The 27,997-nt window shown below is 35.1% G+C and overlaps 2 protein-coding genes across 6 annotated transcripts in view; one reads left to right on the top strand and one right to left on the bottom strand.

Annotated features, from left to right (window-relative positions):
- NCAPG (non-SMC condensin I complex subunit G) lies at positions 1–25,635 on the top strand (the record flags this gene model as incomplete). The annotated part of the gene is made up of 21 exons (XM_081098580.1): positions 1–111; positions 1,005–1,205; positions 2,109–2,337; positions 5,040–5,185; positions 5,473–5,557; positions 7,410–7,602; positions 8,229–8,378; positions 11,212–11,352; positions 12,094–12,217; positions 13,356–13,445; positions 14,148–14,327; positions 14,670–14,780; positions 16,554–16,673; positions 19,122–19,349; positions 20,226–20,407; positions 21,436–21,610; positions 21,885–22,046; positions 22,261–22,399; positions 22,775–22,861; positions 24,407–24,476; positions 25,419–25,635. 21 exons carry the CDS (start codon positions 1–3, stop codon positions 25,540–25,542), a joined length of 3,048 nt encoding a protein of 1,015 aa, XP_080954706.1. The 3' UTR covers positions 25,543–25,635.
- Positions 25,337–27,997, bottom strand: part of LOC308524245 (ligand-dependent nuclear receptor corepressor-like protein) — a gene marked incomplete at both ends in the record, with an annotated part of 150,258 nt that continues 147,597 nt past the window's right edge. For 2 of the 5 annotated variants that reach the window (XM_081098488.1, XM_081098481.1), the window contains one exon: positions 26,228–27,969. In XM_081098488.1, coding sequence (XP_080954614.1) covers positions 27,792–27,969 — 178 coding nt within the window. Of the gene's footprint in view, positions 27,970–27,997 lie in introns of all 5 variants that reach the window. The other 3 variants (XM_081098480.1, XM_081098489.1, XR_013996393.1) reach the window with 3 other exon arrangements.

The following is a 27,997-nucleotide window of genomic DNA, read 5'->3' as shown; positions in this document are numbered from 1 at the left end:
ATGGGGGCCGAGAAGAGGCTGCTGTCCATTAAGGAGGCCTTCCAGCTGGCGCAGCAGCCGCACCAGAACCAGGCGAAGCTGGTGGTGGCGCTGAGCCGCACCTACCGCACGGTAAGCGCGCCCGACCGACCCGAGGCCCCTCCGGACTCGGCGCGCTGCCAACCCCACCTCCTTAAACCTCGCGTCCTGCGGGGATCGCCCCCACCCCCCCTCCCAGCGGCCTCCGGCGCGGACCGTTATCCTTTGTAGGCGGCGAACATGGGAGAGAAACGTTTGCGGGCACCGAGGCGACCTGGCACCTGTGTTGGGTGGATGCCGAGCTGCGGTTCACCCCGCCGACCGTCACTCCACCCATTCCCACCTCTCCCCATGGTTACATGGAATCAAATCGCCAAATAGCAAGTTCATTATCAGGGCCTGGCTCTTGCTATAAATGTATAAACACTTGTTTGTTTTGAATGGAGCCGTGAGAAGACTAGAACAATGAATTTCGGGGAAATAAAGTATTTTTTTGGGGGGGGGGGTCCAAGAAACATTGTAAGTCAATCTAATAGGAGTTGAAGATGTGAGACAGATGTGAAAGTTATAGCAAAAGCAAGTTTCTGCGCAGCAGGAAGGCTAAATAGGATCAAGCATGAAAGCCACTGGTGATCTTGAGTTCACGAAGCATATGTTTACTAAACTGGTACCCAGGCATATTGAGAATGAAAGGATGTTGGGGTGCGGGGGGGGGGGCGGTGTTGGGGTGCGGGGGGGGGCGGGGGGAAGGAACCCTTTCATTGTCAAAAGTCATGATTCCCCCCCCCCCCCCGGAGAAGTATTTAATTTCTCAGGAGAGAAATTCATACACATTTATTTCCCTTTCGATGGTTTGGATAATGCAGAGTTTTCCACATGACTCAGTTTGTCTGAGTTATGGCTCATGCATTGAGCATTCTTAGAGTAATGTTGGTAACATAAGGATTTTATCAGTGCAGTTTGTGAAGGTTTCTTTTGTGCTTCAGATGGAGGATAAAACAATTTTTCACGAGGAGTTCGTGCATTACCTGAAGTATGCTATGGTGGTCTACAAACGTGAGCCGGTTGTGGAGAGGGTGATAGAATTTGCAGCCAAGTTTGTTACTTCATTTCACCAGTCAGATGTGGAAGCCGATGAAGAGGAGGACGGTGGACTTTTAAATTACTTGTGTACTTTTCTGCTAAAGGTATTATGAAAACTAGAAATTGGGGGAAGTAATTGCAGAAAATTTTACTCTATTAAAAGGGCCAGGGGAGTTTGTATATTTTAGAGATTGACATACCTGGTAAATGACAAAATGCCTGTAAAGGAATCTGCTTTTTATAGGAAACACTAAAACTGTTGTTAAGATAAAAAGGTGGACCTTTTTAAAATTTTTATTTTATTGGGGTGACACTGGTTAACAAAATTATACAGGTTTCAGGTGCGCAGTTGTGCAACACAAAATCTGTACACTGCATTATGTGTTCACCACCCCAAATCATGCCTCCATCCATCATCATTTCCCCCCCCCCCCTGCAATGCCCTATAAAAGGTGGACTTTTAAAATAACACCAGCATTAAATTTTTTTTTTAAATATATATTTTTTATTGATTTTTTACAGAGAGGAAGGGAGAGAGATAGAGAGTTAGAAACATCGATGAGAGAGAAACATCGATCACCTGCCTCCTGCACATCTCCCACTGGGGATGTGCCCGCAACCCAGGAACATGCCCTTGACCGGAATCGAACCTGGGACCTTTCAGTCCACAAGCCTACGCTCTATTCACTGAGCCAGACCGGCTTTGGCAGCATTAAATTTTTAATGACCTCTCTAAACCAGTTCTTCCATACATTTAAATGAGTCCTCTACTTTAGAAGTAAAGTAAGAGTTCCCTACAAAGAGGAATATGCTCTTCTAATTTAACAAACACTTCAGACTGTATTTTTGAGAATTTATATGTTTTTAGTATGCATGTGGATCAAGGGAACATAGTTTTTCTGCAAGTATTGAATTGTAATTTCTTGAATTCTAAACATACAGAGTTCAATGATATGTGATTATTTAGTAATGGTATGTGACTACATTTTGGTTTGTATCCATTTCAGTCTCATGAAGCAAACAGCAATGCTGTTAGATTTAGAGTATGCCAGCTCATAAACAAACTCTTGGGAAATATGCCAGAAAATGCCCAGATTGATGATGATTTGTTTGATAAGATTAATGAAGCCATGCTTATTAGATTGAAAGATAAAATTCCAAATGTGAGGATACAGGCAGTTCTGGCTCTTTCAAGACTTCAGGATCCCAAAGATGATGAATGCCCAGTGGCTAATGGTATGTGTTGCTACCTAAATTCTTTTTCAGTTTTGTTGACTTTGTTAAATTATCAGTAGATCAATTTTTTATTATGAACTATATATATGTGAAAGTATAAACATGTATCCTATATAATAAAAGCCTAATATGCTAAGTGTCTAATCCGCCTGTCGGCTGTTCAACCAATCAGAGTGTAATATGCTAATGATATGCTAAGGCCGCTCAACAGCTCCCTATGACATGCACAGACCACCAGGGGGCAGATTGTCAACACAGGAGCTGCCCCCTGGTGGTCAGTTTGCTCCCACATAGGGAGCCCCATGCAGCCAGGCTCATGGCTGGCGAGTGCAGCAGTGGTGGCGGGAGCCTCTTCGCCTCCATGGCAGTCGGACATTCCCCGAGGACTCGCAGACTGTGAGAGGGTGCAGGCCGGGCCGAGGGACCCCCTTCCCCCTTGAGTGCACAAATTTTGTGCACCGGGCCTCTAGTATGAATATAAATGATTAAAAAAGAAAAAACAAAACCCTCCCTAGCCCGTTTGGCTCAGTGGATAGAGCATCAGCCTGCGGACCAAAGGGTCCCAGGTTCGATTCCGGTCAAGGGCACATGCCTGGGTTGTGGGCTTGGTCCAACATGCAGGAGGCAGCCAATCAATGATTCCCTCTCACCACTGCTGTTTCTATCTCTCTCTCCCTCTCCCTTCCTCTCTAAAATCAATAAAAAAAATATTTTAAAAAATAAAATCAATAAAAATATATTTAAAAAACACCCAAGAAGATACCACCCAACTTAGAAAAATAGAGCATTATCAATAACTTTGGAATCTAACTTACGTCCCACCCCACTTACATCACTCTCTCAGAGATAATGATTATCCTGGATATTTTAGGTGTGAAATGGTACACATAATAATAGTGTGTAACACACGTTTAATAAACATGTACTTGATTATGAACCTGGGGAAAATTTGAGATGTAGAGGTAAATACATATTTAAATTCAGGAATGGATTTTGTTTTGGTGAGTAAAACCAGAAGTTATTTCTTTTCAGAACTCATTAAAAATCAAAATAGTAATGGCTCTTCATAAAGCCATATTAGTTTTCCTTTTTGTTTAAACAATTAACTACATGTGCATACCTAAATAATGTTAAGCTTTGCCTATCATTTTGTATGCTATATGTGTCATACTATATTTTTCTGTATTCTTTATTTTTAATTGTAGCATTCATTCATGTTGATCTGTATATTTGCTGTTTTATAGAATGCTGTGGTATGAACATAACACAGTTTATTATTTCCAATACTGATGGACCTTCTAGTTTTTGGTTATTTTGCTTTAAAAAACTTGTTTCTATGAACTTACACGTGGTTTTTAGTGGACAGGTTAGAGTTTTCCTAGGGTATATATGTGCATTCAGCTTTACTAGACAAAATACAAGTGTTCTGTAAAATAGTGTACCAATTAATAGTCCCAATAAAAGTCTTCATTGGTCTATATCCTCTCCAATGTTTAGTATTGTCAGATTTTAAATTTTTTATTTATCTGGGTGTGTGATATACTAGTATGTCATTGTTATGTATCTTTTTGGAAATTAACAACCAGTATTTCTTCTATTATATAATTCCTGTTAATGTGTTCTCCCTATTTTTCTGTTGGTTTGTCTTATTGACTTATTGGAATTCTTTATTCTGTGAATTGTAGATCTCTTCCTATTTTAGATGGCTTATAGTTTCACTCTTTTGGGGATGTCTTTTGTTGGACAGAATTCCCAATGTCAAAATTATCACTCTTTTAATGTTTTGCACTTTTTTAAAAAAAATATATATTTTATTGATTTTTTACAGAGAGGAAGGGAGAGAGATAGTTAGAAACATCAATGAGAGAGAAACATCGATCAGCTGCCTCCTGCACATCTCCTACTGGGGATGTGCCCACAACCCAGGTACATGCCCTTGACCGGAATCGAACCTGTGACACCTTCAGTCCGCAGGCCGACGCTCTATCCACTGAGCCAAACTGGTTTAGGCTGTTTTGCACTTTTTATCTTTAAGAAATCTTTCTCTACTTCTGGGCTCATAAAGATAGCCTAGGTATATTTTGGGCACTCTTCTGTTCATTTTTCTCTTTGTCCCTCTTACTAGCTTTATAATCAATTTTGATAACCAGTGATAGTGGATATTTTTTGGTGTGAAATGGTACACATAATAATAGTGTGTAACACGTTTAATAAACACGTACTTGATTATGAACCTGGGGAAAATTTGAGATGTAGAGGTAAATACATATTTAAATTCAGGAATGGATTTTGTTTTGGCGAGTAAAACCAGAAGTTATTTCTTTTTAGAACTCATTAAAAATCAAAATAGTAATGGCTCTTCATAAAGTCATATTAGTTTAAAAGTAAACTGCCAACTATACTAGACATTCTTCTAAATCTTGAAGAGTAGCAGAGACATAATCCTGGTGGTGGATTTTCCATGTTCTGTAAGGCTGTTTGTTTTTGGTTTAGCCTTCATGCTCAATCCATTGAGTAATTTCCTATTCTGTCCTTATTAAGGGAAGTTGACAGAAGAAAATCTTAAGCTAGAATAAATATGTCAGACTAAAAAGTGATATTTTTATCATTTTAAAGATACTATGCAATATCAAAATGTGCGATATGACTGTGGTTAAAGAAATATTTCTTTAATGTACTAAAATATATTGTTTTATTTTTAGCATATGTTACTTTGATTGAAAATGATTCAAATCCAGAAGTTAGGAGGGCAGTGCTATCATGTATTGTACCATCAGCAAAGACTTTGTCAAAAATTGTAGGACGCACCAAGGATGTGAAAGAGGCTGTCAGAAAGCTGGCTTATCAGGTAAATAAGTTCAATATCTCTTGTAGGCATATTCTTAAAAGACAAAAAGCCATATTTTTAAAATACTTTGAAAAATATTTGGCAAATAATAATGATTTCTTTAATTGAGATTTTTTATGTTCGGAGAGCATAGGTAATTTAAGTAGAATCTTATTGCATTAACTGTATTACCAAATATTAATTTTTTGGAGATTTTTGTGTCATTTTCTTAGATGAAGGTGTTATTGCTAGTTATGAAATGTAAACTATGTTGAGTTTAATGACCGTTTTAATATTATCTCTTTAAGGTTTTAGGTGAAAAGGTTCATATGAGAGCCATGTCCATTGCTCAGAGAGTAATGCTCCTTCAACAAGGTCTTAATGACAGAGCAGGTAAGATAGACATCTTCATATACAAAACTTTTGTAGATTCTGAGTTCAGACTTAAAAAATTTAGGAGACAGGTTTCCTAAATTAAGTCAAATAAGCCTATTATCTCCACAACCTGTAAATATTCATCTTGGTGTATTGTATATAAAACATTTTCTAAAATTAGAGATCTTGATACTTAGAAGGAACAAAGCTTGTTTCAGTTTTCCTGTGTTTTACAGATGGAGAAACTATAGCTTAAGGCTATAGAGCTAATTTATATCAGAAATAGGGCATGATCTCTTTTTCAACTCTCCTTTATTAAAATGCTATCTTGCCCTGGTCTGGTGGCTCAGTTGGTTGGAGCTCCCTCCCATACACAAAAAGGGTTGTCATTGGAGTCCCAGTCAGGGCACATAGCTAGGTTGTGAGTTCTCCAGGGAGTTGGGGGTGGGGTGGGGGTGGAGGAGCAACCGATTGATGTCTTTCTGTGTGTGTCTGTCTCTCTCCCTCCTGCTTTCCTGCCCTCTAAAAATCGAATGAAATCATATCCCTGGGTGAGGATAAAATAAAAATGCTATCTATCCCCTTTGTGGGTATCTTGATATGAATGTTTTCTGTGCATTAGAAACAACAGTCAGGAATGGTCATCCTATATCAGTGATGGTGAACCTTTTGAGCTCGGCGTGTCAGCATTTTGAAAAGCCCTAACTTAACTCTGGTGCCGTGTCACATATAGAAATTTTCTGATATTTGCAACCATAGTAAAACAAAGACTTATATTTTTGATATTTATTTTATATATTTAAATGCCATTTAACAAAGAAAAATCAACCAAAAAAATGAGTTCACGTGTCACCTCTGACATGCGTGTCATAGGTTCGCCATCACTGTCCTATATAATAAAAGCCTAATATGCTAAGTGTCCGACCGTTTGACCATTCAACCAGTTGCTGTGATGCACACTGACCACCAGGGGGCAGACGCTTCCACTAGTAGGTTAGCTTGCTGCTGGGGTCCGGCTGATTGGGACTGGGCGAGATGGGCTGGACATATCCTGGAGCCCTCCTGCGGTCCCTCCCTAGCCCCAATCATGCACCAGTGGGGTCCCTCGGCCTGACCTGCATCCTCTCGCAATCTGGGACCCCTTGGGGGATGTCAGAGAGCTGGTTTTGGCCTGGTCCCCGCAGGCCAGGCCAAGGGACCCCACTGGTGCACGAATTGGTGCACTGGGCCTCTAGTACTAGTATAATTTTCTTAGGTTTTTTTGTTGTTTGTTTTTTCCTCTTCCTCTTAAAACTAGAGAGTCTGTTTATAGGAATGATGAGGAATAATCTAGTTTAAATTTCCAATCTGTGTAAGAAGGCTAAGGTAGCTTAATTTTGCTCTAGCAAGAAAACCTGAGTTTGAAAACATTTTTATGTTACAGGACTAATGATTAGTATGACTTTAAAAATTAATAGGTTTGTTCAGTGGTATATGCTTGTATGATTCACTACTGCAAATAGCCACATGTGTAATAGATAAGTCAGTTAACAAGTGAAATAATAGGTAGTATTATGTAGTCTAGACTAAGACCTGAAGCTTACTGGACCCAGGGAAGAAAGAATACAAGATGTGATAATGGTTGTGTATTTGATTCTAGCCCTTCTCATTTTTATTCAGAAATGGGCATCATGGTGATTTTCACAATATCATTGTACTTCTGTTTTTTTCATTGGCATGCTTTATTCTGCTTCTTAGTTTCTTTCTATTTTTATTGTAAATGTTAACTTTATGTTAGCACTGATCTGATAAATTAATTAAAATAGACAAAATACAGGAAATGGAAGCTAGAGGGAGCCTCTGTTCATCTATGTTTCAAATGACTTAACAGAGGCTGTGAAACAAGCAACACAAAAGCATCTTCTGCAAGGCTGGCTGCGTTTCAGTGAAGGAAATATATTAGAGTTGCTTCATCGGTTGGATGTGGAAAATTCTTCTGAAGTGGCAGTCTCTGTTCTCAATGCCTTATTTTCAGTGACTCCTCTTAATGAACTGGCAGAAATCTGTAAAAATAATGATGACAGGTATATAAACTATTCATTATTTGAAATGTGAGACTGATGAACTTCTATAATGAAAATTAGTTCCCTCCCCCATTACTTCAAATTGCATCAATACTCTTTATCCCTCTTATTTTTTTTTTTTACTCTGGTGGACATCTCCTACCCCCCTTTTTCCTCCCTTGTGTAAGAACTCACTACTTTTTCATAGACTACTTTAGCTGCATTTTTAAAAAATTTTTTTCCCTTTATTGATTAAGGTATTACATATGTGTCCTATCCCCCCATTACCTCCCCTCCCCACCCCCGCCACTCATGCCCTCACCCCCCTGGTGTCTGTGTCCATTGGATAGGCTTATATGCATTTTAGCTGCATTTTTTATTGTTTATTTTGTTACTTTGATTTTTGCATTAACCTACCATGGAAAGTTGAACAACATACATCCTATAGTTTGCTCATTTGATTTTTATTTATTTTTTTTGTTTAAATATTTTCATTCTTTTTTTGTGATAACTTAGTGACTTTGCAGTTTAAAAGGATAGTGGTTTCAAATCAAGTTTGCTTCTTATTCCTATTTTTATATTCAGTTCAAAATTTTAACTGGATATTAAGATCATGCTTCCTTTTATTTTCTCCCTTTTAAATGAAGGAAATTGATTCCAGTGGAAACATTAACTCCTGAAAATGCTTTGTATTGGCGTGTCCTTTGTGAATATTTGAGGTCAAAAGGAGATGAAGGTGAAGAATTTTTAGAGCAGATTTTGCCAGAGCCTGTGATATTTGCAGAGTATTTACTCAGGTAAAAATTTTTCCTTTGGAATGTACTTGTGTTGCCTCCATGTCAGTCTCTCAGCTCCCTCCCTCAAAGGCAGGCTTGATTGGAAATAAGTTGAAAACCATTTTTTTTTTGATAGACAGAGATAAATAGGTATGCACATTGAGTCTTTCTGAAGAAAGAGTAAAGTCAGTATGTTTAGGGATATTTCCTGAAAACTTAAGATGTGATTATGTACATTTTTCCATGAAATTGATGATGATGTGTTACTCTGAAATTGGTTAGAAACCTTTTCTAAGTGGCAGATAGCAAATATGTGAGAGTCTGTGGGCTATCCTGTCTCTGTCACAATGACTCACTTCACTGTGGCAGCGCAAAAGCAGGCAAAAACAAGAGAGAATGAATTAGTGTGACTGTTTTTCGGTAACACTTTTGTCGATTTTATGGATGCTGAAATTTGCATTTCATCTGATTTTCACATGTATATATTTACACATGTATATATTTTCACATATATTAAACTACTATTTAAAAATGAAAAAATCTTAGCTTGCAAGCTATAGAAAAAAACCAGTAGGCTGTATCTCATGCATGGGCCATAGTTTTCCAACTGACAGGGTAGCATTTGTGGCCAGTACTTAAGACTGTAAGCGTTTGGCTTTTGTTTTCAAATTTTTTTCCTTAAATTATTTAAATTACTCTAATTTTATTTATTTCGCATTAAAATTATACAAATAAAATATGAATTCATTTTTGTCAAAATTCCAATACAGATATACAGTATATGTATATGATACAGTATCATATGTATATGATAAAAATGTGGAATTTCCTCTTTTATCTGCTAATTCCTCAATCAGTGATTTCTTTGGGTTAACAACTAAACAATTTGGGGTATATACTTTCAAACCTTTCTCTACATTTACATACATGTATACTAAATGCAGAAATGCTTTTTTAAAATATAGCGCACTATACATAATTTTTTTTGTTTTTTTTAACTACTGGTGTCTGAGATCATTATATGTTGGTGCATATAAATATATCACAGTCCTAACAGCTTATCACTCCATAATGTGGTAGTGTCGTTTGAATTTACTCCCCTGTTAATGGACATTTTATAGGTGTTTACAATTTTCACTGATGTTATAAGTGTGTTAAACTTCTTTGTACATTTTTATGTATGTTTGAGATTTTGTGGGGTTGATTCCCAGAGTGGAATTGCTGGGCCAAAGATTATATATATTTTCATAAATATTGGTGTGTAGATTTTTAACCTTACGTTTTTGATGCATTTATAAAAGCTTCTATATAATATGAATTATAGACCTGAATTTTCTTTGCATAAAACATACTATTCTGCTTTTGATTATAAAGGTCTCACATATAAATTAGGGAACAAAGCTCTAAATGCATTTGAGTCTCATATGCAAAATATTAAATTCAGGACAAATATCTTAAATGTGAGCCAATATGAAAACTTAACAGTTTGAGCTCATAGTAACATCATGAAAAACATGTGTAAATTTACTAATGGTAATTATTTCAGGCTTTAACATTTAGTTAGAATATTCATTATAATGCTGTTTGGATCATGTTGAAATGTTTCCAAAAGAAATGTGTTTGATGTAATGCTTAGTAATATGTATTAATATAGAAGAAATAAGTGCTTATAGAAGATATAGAATATATTAAAAATATGAGAAAATGTTAAATATTTAAATAACAGGGGAAACCTCATCAAAGACTGCTTCACAAATTGATTAATTCTTAGTTCATATTAACATGTATAGAGCGTGGTTACTTATATTTCCTTTGTCATTTAATCTGTGAGTTTTGAAATAACTTCAGTCAATTTGTGTTTTTTTTTACCTACAGAAAAGAAAACTTTAAAAGTTGTATTTTAATTATTATTGAAAGAATACTTAAGAAATAGAATGCTTGAGAGCACTCTCTCAATCTGTTGAGATTTTGCTTCCTGACAATTGTGGTCAGTTTGTCTCAAACTCACAAAAATTCTCTAAAAAAAAAAAAAAAAGAAATAGAATGCTTTTCTTTTTGGAGCAAAATTACTAGGTAGGATTAATTTACTCAAGTAAAGAAATAAAATTAAGTGGAAAATTGTTTCATGATAGTCTCAAGAATATATATTCAGGCATTTTGTAGCAAGAAGAGTTAATTACTCAAGGGTAATTGATGGTGCTACTCAGTAGCACCTACACTAAAATAAAAACAATACAGAGATTAGTAGAGCCCCAAGCAAGGATAATACAAATTCATGAAGCTGTCTGTATTTTCCTGATTTTTAAAAGGTCATTGTATTCATGGATTGCTTGTGTAATTACTATTATTATTACTACTATTCTTTTAAACAAAATAGTGGTTAATTAGGGATTATGGAAGATCAGCTCTTTATGAAATTGGATTTTGGAAAATGGATTCAGAACTTTAAAATTGAGAATACTAGTGACATATACCTGAAACAAATATAAAATACTGAATATCAAGTATAATAGAAAAATAAAAAGATTAAAAATATGAGAATACTGTTGACATTGAAATAGTTATCAGATTGAGAGAACTAAAATATGTACCGCTTGAAAATTTCCCATAGTAAATTTGAATCTTCAATGAAAATACAGTTTTCAAATTCTTTTGCTTCAAGTCAATAAATTTCTGTGCAAAAAAATTCAGGATGATAGCATGGAATTTACTCTGTAAACCAAATTAGTACCACATGGTATAAACATCCATATATTTGGATTACTGTGAACTGAAAAAAAGACTCTCGTCACCTAATGGGGAGCTGTTTAATGTTTCTTAATACGTCCTACATTTATTACTTTTCTTGTTTTAGTTATATTCAGAGCATTCCAGTTGTTGATGATGAATGCAGAAATGATTTTTCTTACATTGGACATTTGATGACAAAAGAGTTCGTAGGTCAGCAATTGATTCTAATTATCAAGTCTTTGGATACTAATGAAGAAGGAGGAAGGTATGTCTAAATGTTAACTGTAGTTTGAATTTGTTCTAATTCTATATTGAAATATAGCCTTGTTATAATATAATTAAATATACAGAGTGGGCAAAAGTAGGTTTACAGTTGTTCCTATGGAAAATCAGTAAAAATACAAGAATAAACTGTTTTGTGTACTCACAAATGTAAACCTACTTTTATCCACCCCTGTATTTATCCTAGTTCTCTAACATGTTAAAAAAAGTATTCTCTCTCCTCATATATATGTAATATATAAAAGGAAGCATACTCTTCTCTCTCTCCTTGTCTCCTCCCTCCCCTGGAGTGTGTGTGCATATAAAATATGTGAGGTCTTTTTTTTCAGGAGGAGTCTTTATTTTTTTGTTTACTTTTAAATTTTATTTTATGAGGTCTTAATTCAATTTCTTTAGAATAAATCAATGAAATTGCAGGTTTATGCATAAAAATATATTTGTCTTCATGACAGGGCTAGTAATACTATCTAAAAGGTTTTATTCACTTCTGGTATTTTGTCATTTCATTATGTTGATTTATAAAAGATTATAAGGCCATTTATGATTTTGTTTGCAGAACATAAATTTTTGATCTAAAATCTCCGTATATTTTTTTGTCTATAGTGATAAATGTAACAAAGAACTGAGACAAATGTGATTTAAGTCTGCAGAAGAGGAGAAGAGTTAGAGATAAAATGTGTTTCTGCTGTCATATTTAAATTAAAATAGTTCTTTTTGAATGCAGGAAACGACTGCTGGCCATTTTACAGGAGATTCTTACTATACCCACAACCCCAATGTCCCTAATTTCTTTTCTTGTTGAGAGACTGCTCCACATCATTATAGATGATAATAAGAGAACACAAATTGTAAGTAATTTTCTTCATTGTTGATAAAATTATGAGGTTTTGGTTAATGACTGAGGATTGTCTTTTTTTTTCCTTCAGTACTTTTGCTTTGTCTTTAACTTTTAATTTAGTCCTCTCTCAAATCAAATCAAACCTCTCTCTCTCTCTCTCTCTCTCTCACACACACACACACACACACACACACACAAAATATCTCCTCCTCTTAGAATACTTACCATTGTGTTGTATCAATTTGAAATGCAGCCGGTTAGGGAAGAGGTGACTTTGGGCATGGTCACTAGAGTATTTGAGAGCTGGCTCAAGTTACACATACCTGGGTTCAAGCCCCCTCTGACATTTTCTGGCTTTGTGATTTTGAGCAAGTTATTTAATTAAGATTTTTTATTTGTCTGCGAAATGGAATAACAATAAAACCTACCTTTCATGAACTGCTTTGTAAATACAGAACTAAATGTTAGTATAATATTACTGTTGCCAAGTGTTATTTTCTCTGGGGTAGCCAAAAAAGACAGACCTTTATTATTGCTTTTTGTAAAATCTTAAGTTAATTCACAGGTTGTCTTTTCCAACCCCTTCCTATAAATACATACTTATACATAAATCCCTTCTACGACATTCCTAGTTAGTGGTTATCCAGTGTCTGCTTAAGTACCCTCATTTGGGATGTAGCCTTTTCCTGAATTGGCTAAATCCAATAGCTCTGAAAGGAAAGTCTTTAGTTATGCTGTTATTATTTATGCATTGTATATCCAGAGGAACAATAAGAGTATTCTATTTCTTATATTTAGCTCCCATGAAACTGAATAAGGGAGGGAGGTGAAAATTTTAAGCAGAGAATTTTAGTTTTATGCTACCTAAGGTTAAGCACAATATTCATTTTTTCTGTTTCTCAAGCATTATTTGAGAACTTAATCTTCAGTATCTGTGTGCCTGTTATCTTCCATAATAATTAGTTTTTAGTCCGATGTATTTGGTAATTTTTTTCTAAAATTGTCTAGCAAATAGAATGTGTACCATTTTTACTTGTATATTTTGCTTTATTTTTCAAGAGATTCTGGATACTAATGAGTTGTATGTCATTTTCTGAAATAGAGCATATATTACAGCATGTATGCTGAATTATAACTTTACTTACCAGGTTACAGAAATTATCTCAGAGATTCGGGCACCCATTGTTACTGTTGGTGTTAAAATTGATCCAGCTGATGCAAGAAAGAAAGAACTCAAGGTAAATCTCTTATGAATTAAAGAAATGCTTGAATATACTAGTAATGTAGTTCTGCAAGTCTTTTATTCCCTCTTGCTGTACATTTTCAGAATTGTTCTCACAAGGTAAAATTATTGATTAACCTATATAGTAAAAGGCTAATATGAAAATCGACCGAACGGCAGAATGACTGGTCGCTATTACACGCACTGACCACCAGGGGGCAGACGCTCAAGGCAGGAGCTGCCCCCTGAGGGTCATTGTGCTCCCATAGGGGGAGTGCTGCTCAAACAGAAGCTGGGCTCACGGCTGGCGAGCACAGTGGCGGTGGCGGGAGCCTTTCCCGCTTCCACGGCAGTGCTAAGATTGTCTGATGGCTTAGGCCCGCTCCCCTTAGGGAGCGGGCCTAAGCCATCAGTCAGACATCCCCTTAAGGGTCCCGGACTGTGAGAGGGCACAGGCCGGGCTGAGGAAACCCCCCTTGAGTGCACGAATTTCGTGTACTGGTTCTCTAGTTAAGCTATAAGAGTATCTAAAATGTTGTCAGATTATGTTAATCAGAAAGATTTGCAGGTCTCTATTTCAGGAAGACTACAACTTTGTATATGCCTGGCTTAACTTCTGGGACATTGAGATGTTATATTGTACTCTTCAGTTTGCTACAGATTTTCATATTAATAGTTTTTGTTTGGTATTTACACAATCAATTTATATCTTTCCTAGATGGCTGAGATAAAAGTTAAACTTATTGAGACAAAAGAAGCTTTGGAAAATTGCATTACCCTACAGGATTTTAAGCGAGCATCAGAGTTAAAAGAAGAAATAAAAGCATTAGAAGATGCCAGAGTAAACCTATTGAAAGAGACAGAGCAGCTTGAAATTAAAGAAGTCCATATAGAGAAGGTATAGATAACTTCTTTATACAAAATTTCAGCTGATATTTATCTCAACTAAACTGGTTTTTTTAAACCCAGAAAGCTGCCAGAATATATTTACTTTGGAGGGCTTTTTCACAGTACCATGAATTAATATTAAAATATTTTTTCCCCTCCTGTTCCTTTCTATTTTGTACTTTGAGAGGCCTTAATTAACTTTAATTATTGTAGCTAGGACTTTATTTGCCCCCTCATGTGCTAAAGTCTTCTTCTGCCCTGGCTGGTGTGGCTCAATTGGTTGGAGCGTTGTCCCATGCACTGAAAGGTCATGGCACATACTAATGCTGAATATATTGTGTTTCATTTTTAGAATGATGCTGAGACACTACAGAAGTGTCTTATTTTGTGTTATGAACTGTTGAAACAGATGTCTACTTCAACAGGGATAAGCGCAACCATGAACGGCATCATCGAGTCTTTGGTATGTTGGTGGCCTTTGAAGCTTTATTTTAGTGCACTCCTTCCTCACTTTATAAGTAAAATTTTCTCTGGGGTTTAAAGGAATGAAAGGATGACCATTTTAAATATCTGGTAAATATAAATGGTAAAAAAAAAAATGCAGTGGTTGCAATAATATTGTGAAGATTAAAGGATCTGGTATATAGTTAATTCCTTTAAACATTGTGAAAAAATTAATTTATGCTGGGAAGAGATATTGAATATTTTAATTCCTTTACGTATTGGAATCTTGCTATATAGTAAGAGTAGGAAAAGATACATGGTGAGCCCTGTGAAAGGAGTTTTTTTTATTTATTATATATTTAAGAGACTTTTTATTAAAGTAGCCCTTCATAGGTAATCTCCATTTTACTGAGCTTAGGGACATAAATACTGCAAGAATCTAGAACAGCATTGTCTGATAGAAATATCATATAAACCTCATGTGACTTTAAATTTTCTAGTGGCCATGTTTAAAAATAAAAAAGGAACAGGTGAAATTAATTTTAATATCTTTAACCCGATCTACTCAAAATATTATAACTTCATCATTTACTCAGTATTAAAACTATTGAGCTATTTTAAATTCTGTGCTGACATACTAAGTCTAAGAGCACATCTCAGTCCGAACTAGAGACATTTCAAGGCTCAGTAGTCACATGTGGTTAGTGGCTACAGTCTTAGACATTGCAGCTGTGGAGTCTTCTTTTTTAGTTGTGTACTCATCCAAACAAATTTTGAATGTGTTTAAGTTCTTCCAGGATTCTCCCAAAATTGTTTTTATTTGGGATTAGTGAAAAACAGCTAATGAATGTGATCTAAAATTTAGATTTTGGGTTGTCATGAGTTTCTTAATTCAGCAAAGAAGACCAATTATTGTTTATAACAGTTTAGAGCTTTTGATTAAAACTAGATTCTATTAAACCATTAGAATTTATTATTATTTTTAGTGAAGCAGATGTCATCAGTGAAAAGTGATGCTTTTAAGGTTCTACTTGCATACTTCATGTCTAGTAGTAATTGAAGTAGTAAATATATACAATGGTGAGGGAAGAAAGAACACAAAATTGAATGGTCCTAAAGATTTTAAGTATATAAACCAGCTACATGTGGTTATTAAAAACTAGTTTAAACTGAGATGTGCTATTAGTATTAAAACATTGGGTTTTGAAGACTATAAATTACCTTAAATTTTAAGTATTGATTACATGATTTATGATAATCTTTGGGCTATATTGACTAAAATAAAACATGCTAAGATTATTTTCACTTGTTTTTACTTTAATATGGCTACTAGAAAATTACAAATGACTTACGTGGCTTGCCTTATAGTTCTACTGGACAGCACTGAGTGGGAGGCATCACAATCAGACCAATGAAATAAGCGAGAGCAAAGGGTAGCAGTGAGATGCTACTGAGGAGGAGTTCACAGTGAGGGATTTCATTTGTCACGTTAAGGACTTTTATCTTCGGTCTCTGAGCATTGGGAAGCCATTGAGAAAGTTTTAGCAGGTGGAGGAGGAGGAATCTCATGATCAGATTATTTCACTCGGGCTGTATTCTTCTGTTTAGCAATTTAATATTTACCTTTTCAATTGGAAATTGAATTCTTTGAGTTAATATGGAAATGTTGGTATACAAAAATCATACAAAAATTATTTTGAACGTTTTTAATATAATATTGTAAACTTTTTTTTTTTTTTTATATTGTAAACTTCTTGTCCTGGTAAAAATTATAACCTCTAATTCATTTTAGATTCTTCCTGGAATAATAAGTGTTCATCCTGTAGTAAGAAATCTGGCTGTTTTATGTTTGGGATGCTGTGGACTACAGAATCAGAATTTTGCAAGTAAACACTTTGTATTGCTCTTACAGGTAGGATTTATCTTGTGACAAAATCTTGATTGCTTTTTCTAATATACTCAGAATCTGTGATGATAATGCTAGTACTCTAAATTTAATATTATTGAAAATGATGATTATGGTGACTTTTAGAGACTCAATTTTTATCTTTTGATTTTTCTTATTCAAACATCTCTGTAGAAAAGGGGTGAAATGTCAGTTATTTAAGGATTTTTAAAATTAATCATATAGTAAATACTTATTGAGTGCAAGTTATATGCCCAGCATTATTCTAGGCTTAGAAAAAAATAAAATAGGGTGGTACATTTTAGAAGAGAAAATACAATGAAAAATAAACAATATATAGTACAGTAGGCATCAGTGATTCTGCTAGTAATTCTAAAGGAAGTTCTTGTTTACTGTTGTGAAATATAATGGCTTTTAGGTGACCAGGAAATAAAATTGTACATTTTTAAAGAGGTTTTGCTAAGAAATTAGAACAGAAAATTCTCGACTTCAGTTTCCTATATTTTTAGGAGTTTAGGGTCTTGAAGTGTTAGATTGACTCTGGTCATTACTTTTTTTTTTTTTTTTTACAATTAAAAAAAATTTATTGGGGTGACATTGATTAATAAAATTATATAGGTTTCAGGTGTGTAATTCTATGACATAGCATCTGTATATAGCATTGTGTGTCCACCACCCAAAATCAGATCTTTTGTCACCATATATTTGACCCCATTTACCCATTACTAACCTTCCCTCCCCCTTTTCCTCTAGTAACCACCATACTGTTATCTGTGTTTATGAATTTTTGTTTATTTTTCTTGTTCATTTGTTGCTTTCAGTTTTATATCCCACATTTGAGTGAACTCATATGGTTCTTTTTCTGAGTTATTTCACTTAAGCATGATATTCTCAAGATCCATTCATGTTGTTGCAAATGGCAGTGTTTCATCTCTTCTTATGGCTAAGTAGAATTCTATTGTATATATGTACCACATTTTCTTTATCCAGTTGTCTATTGAAGGATGCTTTGGTTGTTTCCATGTCTTGGCCCCTGTGAACAGTGCTACAGTGAACAAATGGGTACATGTACTTTGGAAATAAATGTTTTCAAATTTTTTGGATAGATACCCAGAAGAGGGGCTGCATTTTTTTTCTTTTTGAAGTGAAAGAAAAAATCTTAGTAGAACATTTGATAGTGAAGGGTTCATTTATGTCTAACTTACGAAATAGTTCTTTTTGGCTCTAAAACTGAGGTAAAACATTCTTTAAAAGGTCCTATATACCATTGTGAATGCTGCGAAAAATTGTAAGTTGTTGTAGTCAAGCTGGAACCCTGATAGAGGAGATTGACAGTTATGCAAAATTTCTAGTACGGCAGCAAAGGAAATACCATTGAACTCTTTAAAAAATATTTATGTTCACTTGACCTTTATAGAGGAAATGTGAATTTTGATCCTTTTAACTTTTGTTGACATAATATCAGTAATAATAATAATAATGTGGTTTGGTCATTTCAGACAGAAAAAATGGAGTATGAATTTAATGCTCAAGAGTGTCCTGGAGTATTTTGTAGTGATTTAATACTAAGTCATCTCTGTGAGAGCGAGAGAGCGAGAGAGAGCGAGAGAGCGAGAGAGGAGTGCGCTGTGGGAGCCTTGGTTCTGTTTGCGCCTGTATAATATTCTGTAGTGAAAAAGACTTGATTAACTTCTTTCAAATCAAACCAGTCAAGAGCAGCCTAGTCATGGAATTAAAGTTTTATTTTAATTTAAACAACTTTGATCTCTAAACTTACTTTTTCAGGCATTTGATATTAATATTTGCTTGAATAAAATAACTGTTTTTTAAATTAAAAACGTTGTTTGTGAATGCTGTATTCAAATGAAATAAGATGAGTTACATGTGAAATTTTGTACATTCTAAAAGTAATCAATATAGTCAAGCAGTTTATCACTCACCAAAACTTAAGTCATTAAAGATTATAGTAAATCTCTTTATAATAGAAATATTCAGCTCTATTTGTCATGGTTGTGAGATTTGTTATGTAGGAATTCAGTTTTCTTATATCAGGATAGATCACACAAATTGCCAGGCTTTCCAGATCACCTCCAGTCCAGTTCACTGAAAATGGAATTCACTGTTAATGAAATCTGAAATTAGCTAAGAAGAGAAAATCAGAGTTGAACATTTTTTAAAAAAATAAAAGGAACAAATAATATAATTCAGCCTGACACTAGTTCCAGACTTTTTTGACTGAAGATGAACTTCTTCTGAAGAAAATATAACTTATGGTACAAATAAATAAAAACAATAACCAAAAAATGGAAATTTCAATTGGTTTTGAAAAATGTTCTATGTAGGCTTGACACCGTTCTGAAATTAGACTGAGAAAATAAGATACATGTTAATTTTACGCAGCATAACCAAAGTTTACTGAATTCCCTTTTTTTGTTGGGGGCTGTTTCAATTTAGGTTTTGCAAATTGATGATGTGACAATAAAAATGAGTGCTTTAAAGGCAATCTTTGACCAACTGATGACATTTGGGATTGAACCATTTACAACTAAGAAAGTGAAAGCCGTTCAAAGTGAAGGTGTAGAAATAAACACTGATGAAGAGCAAGAGTCAAAAGAAGCTGAAGAAGTGACTGCTACAGCCAAGAATGTTCTGAAACTTCTCTCTGATTTCCTAGATAGCGAGGTAGGAAATCATCACAGCCCTGTTATTCCGAATTGTCATTTTCAGCATGTATGTTTATGTTCCTTATAATGTTTAGGCTACAGTTTAAACTTGGCTGACATTTAAAAATTTTGCCTTTTGACTGTCATAATTAAATTCTACTTTCACTTCCAGTATACCTAGCTCCTTGCTATCAAATTCCATGTGCCAAGAACTGCAGTGTAACAAAAATGAAATGGCTATTGGAAGGGGTTGCATTCATATTTTCATCTTTTTCCCTGTCTTTGTGATTTATGACTTAAAATATTTTTCCCCCAAGAGTCTTAAGAAATATTGATTTTTTTTTACTAAGGTAAAATTGACATAACATGAACTAACAATTTTAACTTGAACAATTTATTGGCATTTAGTACATTCACAATGTAGTACAAGCACCACCTCTAATTTTAAAAAAATGTTTTCATTATCCCAAAAGGAAAGTTAACCCATTAAGCAGTTAGCCTATTTCCCTTCCCACCAGCCCCTGACAACCATGAATCTGCATTTTGTCTCTACAGATGTAACTATTCTAGATATTTCATATAAATGGAATTATATACAGTATGTGACTTTGTGTCTTTCACTTAGCTTGTCTTTGAAGATCATCTATGTTGTAGCTTGCGTCAGTACTTCTTCTTATAGCAGAACAATATTCCATTTTACATACATGCCACCAAGAGTTTAGCTGTTCACTACCTTTTGATTATTGTGATTTGATAGTTCGGCCTTTAACAAATTCATAATAACATGAATGATTTTGGATAGTTCAGATAAAAATATTGTAGGACAGGCTACATTTTAAAGCTTAAAAGGAAATACAAATAAAACATTTCTTTTAATGAAAATCATTTTTATTAGGTGTCTGAACTCAGGACAGGAGCTGCAGAAGGACTAGCCAAGCTGATGTTCTCTGGGCTGCTGGTCAGCAGCAGGATTTTGTCTCGTCTTATCTTGTTATGGTACAATCCTGTGACGGAAGAGGATGTTCGACTTCGACATTGTCTAGGCGTGTTCTTTCCCATGTTTGCTTATGCAAGCAGGTATTTATTCAGCCCTATCACTGAGTCAGAATCTGATTTGAAGTTAAATTCACGTTCCCCAGGATCATATCTATAGTATTGTTTTGTTTATTTTTCTTCAGTGTTAAGTGGTGAAATAAGAACTTACTAGAGTTTATCTACCTGAATTACTTGGTTCTTTCCAGATTAAAATGCACTGTGACTTGATGGGATGAATTTTATACATAATACTAGAGGCCCGGTGCATGGATTCATTCATGGGGTCGGGGCTCTCAGCCTGGCCTGCCCCCTCTCGCAATCCAGGACTCCTCGGGGGAAGTCCGACTGCTGGTTTAGGCCCCCCATTCCCGCATGCCTAAATAGCAGTCGGACAACCCCTGAGGGATGTAGCTGTGCACCAAGTGGCAGGCAGCCAGGGAGGAGCCTGAGCCGGGATCAGGCGCTGTGCCGCTTGCACTCATCCCGGCCTGCTGCGCCTGCTGTCACTGCCCAGTAGTGCTGCCGCAGGGTCAGGAGAGGCTCCCGACGCCATGACAGATATGCTCCCCAGCCGTGAGCCGGGCTTGTGGCTGAGCAGTGCTCCCCCTGTGGGAGCACACTGACTACCAGGGGGCAGCTCCTGCGTTGAGCATCTGCCCCCTGGCTGTCAGTGTGCATCATAGTGACTGGTTGACCAGTTGTTCCATCGGAATGGTCACTTAGGCTTTTATATAGATACTAGAGGCCCGGTACACGAATTTGTGCATGGGTGGGGTCCTTCAGCCTGGCCGGCTATCGGGCCGTCTTGCCCAGACCCCATAGGGCCCAATTGGGGCTGGCTGGGGTGAGGGACTGTGGGAAGTTAGATGGCCGTGGGAGGTTGTCTATGGGAGTGCACTGACCACCAGGGGGCAGCTCCTGCATTGAACGCCTGCCCCCTGGTGGTCAGTGCGCATCATAGTGTTCAGTCTACCGGTCGTAATGATCACTTAGGCTTTTATATATATAGATATTTTTAAGAATCATGTGCTTTTTCTTTGAGAGTATACTTTCAAATTGTTTTTCAATAGGACTAATCAGGAATGTTTTGAAGAAGCCTTTTTCCCAACTCTGCAAACACTGGCCAATGCCCCTGCGTCTTCTCCTTTAGCTGAAATAGATATCACTAATGTTACTGAGTTACTGGTAGATTTGACAAGACCAAGTGGATTGCATCCTAAGGCCAAGAATTCCCCAGATTATCAGGTGGGTGTGAATATGTCAGCCTATGGATGGTAGGGCTGATTAGGATGCAGGTCACTGTTTTTTGTTTTTTTAAAAAATAATCCCTCTGATGCCTTGAATAGAAGATACATTTTGATCTTGAGATTTCTGGGAAGAAATATGTTAAATTTGGTTTTAGACATTTTGCATTTGGGATGATGGCAGATAATTAGTTGGAAATGTTTGTTAGATGTGTAGGACTGTAGTATAATCATGCCATTTTCAATTTACAAAGATTTTTCTCTTGCGTTTCCAGGCCTTAACAGTTCATGACAATTTGGCTATAAAAATTTGCAATGAGATCTTAACATGTCCATGTTCACCAGAAATTCGGGTCTATACAAAAGCCTTGAGTTCTTTAGAACTCAGTACCAATCTTGCTAAAGATCTTTTGGTTCTGTTGAATGAGATTCTGGAGGTAAAGTAGTTTCTAAGTACTCTTATGTATATATTCTTATCAAAGTAAAATTATACATGTTAGCATACTGTGACTTTGCTCATTTGAAGTAAATATTTTCTTCATAGTTTAATAGAATTTTAGAATGTCTTAAAACAACTTGATACCAGCATACAGCTTTTTTGCAAGATTAGAAAATGCTGTATTTAAAAAATGTTAATGTTTTCTATTATAGCAAGTAAAAGACAGGATATGTCTGAGAGCTTTGGAGAAAATCAAGATGCAGTTAGAAAAAGGAAATAAAGACTGTGATGAGCAAGCTGTGGCAGCACAGGATGCCAGCACAACCACGACTGTGTGTGAAAACGAAGAGGGTAACAGCAAACTAACCTGAATAAGATTCTGTCCTTCTCATCTTTACTGAGACACATTTTTTTATCTTATAACATGTGGTTGGGTTTCAGAAATGAAAAGGAAATTTTTCTAATTAATCACCTTGGGAAAGCATATAACTGCTAAGTGTTTATTCTACTTTTACAATTTTTTGGTGTACATTTTTCACCATATGACTGGGAGTTTTGCTTACTTGCCACTATTCACATCTTTTGGAACACTGATTTATGATAAATTTTCAATAGCTGCTAATGGGGCTGGTTGTGATTTCTGTTTTATGAAAATTTGACTTAGACCATTTAAAGTATTTCATGAGGCTATTTTTTATTTACATTGTTGCATATTTCCTATAATAGAAAAGAATAAAGAAGTATGTGTAACTCCTCTCAAGGATGTAAAAGCAACCCGAGCGTCAAAATCCACTCAGCGAAAGACTGTCAGAGGTAGTGCACGGATTAACTAATTTTATAATACAACTTTCCAAGCTTGTTTTCCAATGAACTACTTACTTTGCAAGTTTCCTTATCTTTGTTTCCATAGGGAAAAATGTCTTAGGTATTCTTTGCTTTTTAATTCTTTCAGCTGATAATTAGGTTTTGCTGTGTCATCTAAAAGATGGTCAGTGTTGCTCCAAGTGCTTTGGTATGAAATATGATGCAAAAGATCATATTGTAAAGGATTATTTGGATTAAGGTGATTTTTATCAGTAAATGATCAGTGATGATTTTATATTATTAGTTATGTTCTAGTCTTTATATGGTTAAGCAATTTTGTACCTTTTATTTGCCTAGTATTTTTCTGAGTTTCTGTTTTCCTTTTTTCCCCATTTTATTTTTCCCCAACATAATTTATTTCCCAAGGGATATCCATTAGGGGACTTGTTGGAATAATGTAAATGTTGACTATTAGGGGATCACTTGGGAAAAAATCTGTAATTCAAGACTTTTTTATTGTTTTATTATGTTATTACAAAAGCAATGCATGCTTATTACAGAAAATCAGGAAATACATCCAAGCATACCAATATAAAGAACACTAATAATACCACCCATGAGCCAACAATTATTTTAATCCTTGAAAATGTTTTTGAGGTCTTTTTCTTATGCATTTTATATTTTTGTAAATAAAATCTGTCCATAATATTTTGTAGCTAGTCAGTTAATTAAGTGCTAATTGCTGGGTGTCCCAAATTAGTCCCATATTGTTGGATATTTTCTTGGGGATAGTTACATTAGAAGTAAAAGCAAATACGTAAGGTTTATTGGTGAAAAACCAACAAGTCTCACATGAAAAAGTAGGGTTTACAAATTTCAACCAAATAATCATATGAAAAATATAGTTTTAATAAGATTGCTTTTAGTTAGATACTATCCCATTAGACTACCACCTTTTTTCTGACAGCTCAAACTTTTAAAAATGTATTGTTATAAATGGGGAGCATCCCAGGCTAACCTTTGTCTTCTTAACCTTGTAAATTTCTAGCAAGTAGAATTTTTGCAACTTCCAAAAACAATGAAGATTAATTTTTATACTGAAATATGTTTTAGAACATATTTGGATTGGCCATGTTTATGTTTGAATATTTTCCAAGAAGCCATTACTTTATTGATTCAAGTTCTGTTTCTTTAGGACCTGTTATGGGCTTAACCTTCCTACCTTTCTGCTTTAATTTTCATTAGCTTCTCCATACACTGTACTATAAGCATAATAGAGGTTCTTTCTTTACATAACATGTTTTTCACATGCGTCTTTCCTCATTATTAACTGAAACTTGCCTATTTATAACTTAATTTCCCCTTGCCTATTATCAGAGCTTACAAAAGAAATTAATAAATTAATAAATTTTAATCTTAAGTTCCTTTTCTCTGTTGATAATTGGTATCAAGGAGGAAATGTGTTAAAGAGGGAAAATAAAGGACTTAGGTAGCCCAGAAATAGATTAAAAACAATTAAGCAATTGATAATTTTGATAACAAACTGTCTTTAAGGACGGAGAAAAGTGACAGCTGCAGCCAGGATTAGCAGGAGACGACAGACTTCTGAGGCTGACTCGGCAAGGTATGTTATGCATGTGTAGAGTATGTAGAGGTCTACTTTTTTTTGGGTCTAGAAGTAGAAAAAAATTGTATGGTGCTTCTACTGGGACAGAAAAACTCAACAGATAACAAGATAATCAGTGAAAACCATACATGGCTATGTCTTGGACTCCACTATCAAGAGCATTTGACTTCCTATGGCTTATTTGCTTTTTCTATTAGTTGGCATGGCCTTTACTTCTAGGTAGTCATCTTTAATATGTTCGTTCAATTTATATTTCCATGTATTCTTCTAATTACATGGTCATGTGTATATGACTCCTCTAATCTTGAATTAGCAACTCTTGAGATTTAGGTTTGGGTTCTCTACATTTATACTTACAGAATAATTCTGCCTATAATTTGGGTATATTAGTATAGGGCTTATATTTGGTTTCTGCCAATTAGCCACTGTTGGAAGCCAACAGTTGTAGCTCTCTTGCATTCATTTATTCATTGGTAAAACTGTATACTTTCAGTATATACTTTCAGATTAAGTTTTGACTAAATTTAAAAATCTTTTGGGGAAACATGCTGTTTACAGTGTTTTAGGATTTTATTGCCTAAATCAAAAGAACTTAATTTTTTTCTTCCATTTCTTAAATTCTCAAAAAAACCCTCTTTTGGGCAGTTGTTATGGTCCCTGTTTAACAACAACCTTCACTACAAAAGTTTTTTTTCCTTTTCCTTATGTATAACACCAGGTTCCACATAGATATAAAAAGAAATTAGCTACGTTTCCCATACTTTCAGTTTGCTGGATAGCCAGTCTAAGTGTTTTGGTTTTGGTTGAGATTTTAGTTTTAAGCTTACTGGAATCAGGATATCAATTACACACTGTCAGAAACAAAAAACGTTTTATTTACAAATAAACTGTGGTTTTAAAGCTTGTATTTAAATTGGTGTATTTTCAAAATCTGTTTAGTGATCATGAAGTTCCAGAGCCAGAATCAGAAATGAAGATGAGATTACCAAGACGAGCCAAAACAGCAGCACTAGCAAAAAGTAAACTGAACTTGGAGCAACTTCTCAATGAAGATATAAATTAGGCGAAGAGATGATGGAGGTGGAGTCCTTTTACAAATGTCTTTTACAATTATTTTAGTTCTTTGTTTAATAAACTTAACCCTTGTGTCAACATTAGAAAAATTTTGCCTGATGTCTTATAGGACTTTCTGCCATGTGATTCCACGTGACTTTGGCCTGTATGAAAGCATCAGGACACGTCTGTCAATGCGCTCCACAAGCCATCTGCATCAGTCACAGGGATTCCATCAGAATCCAAAGTGGGCCCAGGAACCTGGTTTTTAAACTGGCTTTCCAGATGATGCCTATGAACTCTCACATTTAAAATCATGGCATTGTGGGCAACTTTTAAGTGTAACTAGCTAATGGTTTGCATTTGAGAAACTTATGGCAGATCAAACACAGATGAACACATTTCCAATCTCAGAACACATTTAAAAAACAACACCCCAAGGGCAAGTGAAGTACCACAAACTTGCTAGAAATGAGCTCACTTTCAGGGAGGAGGGCTAGTATAATGAACCAGAGTCCTCATCGTCCAAGTTCAACAGTTCTCATTTTGATTTTGTTTTGCATTTCTTATACTAAACACATTTTTGATATGCTGTCTGAATGGGTAATCTCTTTTCCTAAAATGATGCTGTTCCCTGGGCTGGGGAGATGTTCACATGTACATTTTAATCATATACTTGCTTTCTGTTTTTTTTTGGCATAATACTATTGTGGATAAAAAATACTAGTGGGAAAATAATGTGACAGGAAGTCCTCTACATACTAATTTATGGGCGTTATTTTTTCATTATCAACTTATTTTCTGAAATTGGCACTTGCCTAACTTATGAAATGTACTGTATGAAATCAGTCCCCTTTCCTCAGGCAACACCCAACAAAACACCTTTTCTTATCCATCTGTTAATTGACTTTTCTCTTTATTATTCAGAATAGAAATGCCCTAACTTTGGATCTGTTTTAATAATTGTGCTTTATTTATCAGAGGCCATTTATTTAAAGTGATGTTCTAAGATGGAGCTGAAGATTATTGTGCTTTTTAGAACCAAATTGCTATATTACATACATATATATGCGCTTTATAAAACTCAAAAATATAAAAGGAGCCTGAAAGTTACAAAGAATGCTTATTAAGCAAAAAGCATGATAGTGATATAAACAATGAAAAATAGGTGAGTTCCATTCTGTTGGCTCTTTTTCTGTGCTTCAGATTCTTTATGTAAGTCTTCTTTTGTTAAATCCCCATTTAAAAAATTTTTGTTTGGGGGTGTGTGGAGTAGGGAGAAATAAGGACTTAAAATGTCCACAAATTAAATTCCATTTACCTCATAGCCAGGCTATCAAAGAGACTACCATACTTACATGGACCACCAAATCAAAGCTTTCTTTATCTGGCTGGGGAAAAAACAAATTAAGCACCAAACCTTTAGTATTCTTACTGTTCAAGTTTTAGACACAATCACAAAGCTATTGCTGAAGCTATGCTTTTGCACTTTTAGAGTTAAAGGTAAGGAATATCCTGATTTAAAAGAAAAAATCCCTTTCCACTTTAAAATAAATGGCTAAAATACCATAAAATCAGTAGATATAAATCCATTTACCATTTTTCTTTCAAAACTGGTAACTTACAGAAACCAAATAGTATTCTTGTCTGTAAGGGGCACACATTTGCTGAAGAGTAAATGTGCAGTTGTGCTATTGTTCTCACAGACTTGAAAGGTTTAAAAATACAGAGAAAGAAAACTGATCAGCTCAAATTCTATGAATGGAAACATGCTACTTGATAAACTGTGATCAATTTTTCTCTCTATAGATAACGTTGAAAATGATATACTTCTAAGAGAGACCCTTGCCTTTCACCAATTCGAGGTAGTTGGTATCCACCAGCTTTATAACTGTTCATGGGTCAGGTCATCATCACGAATCTTTACACTTCCAAATCACGCAGTACGTCATATATTAAAACTTTGTGCACAGAAATAAAATTGGGGACAACTATGTATTTAAACTTAGGGCATACAAATTTCACAAAATACCATTAAAGAGAAACATCAAAATCCATCTGTACTGCAAAATTCCACAATGGTCTGATGTAAAACATGTAAAAAACATACAAAGAATATAATCAAAGTGATTAATGCTAATGATATATAAAGACAAATCACAGGACTAGAAATATTTCAAGATCAATTGGTAAATGCTTATTGTTCAGCAGAAAGAATATTGACGTACAAAATAAGGATAGTGCAAGGAGAACTGCAATCTATTTCTCTTCACTTGTGAGATTTTGGTTTTGAACTGTACAGCTTGCTAGAGATGCTGTCAAATTCAGATTCCATTCAGTGGGATGATTAAGGCACATCTTAATGGGGTTCAAAGGGCTACTTGCTGTATTCCCATCAGACAAATTCAGTTTCTCATCATTTTTCATTTGTAGCATGCTGGAAAAAAAAAAAGTGTAAAGCATTT

The sequence above is a fragment of the Myotis nattereri genome (assembly GCF_964212035.1).
Source record: "Myotis nattereri genome assembly, chromosome: 1".
In the NCBI taxonomy this organism is placed as follows: domain Eukaryota; kingdom Metazoa; phylum Chordata; class Mammalia; order Chiroptera; family Vespertilionidae; genus Myotis; species Myotis nattereri.
This window is presented reverse-complemented; position numbering and strand designations above follow the sequence as displayed.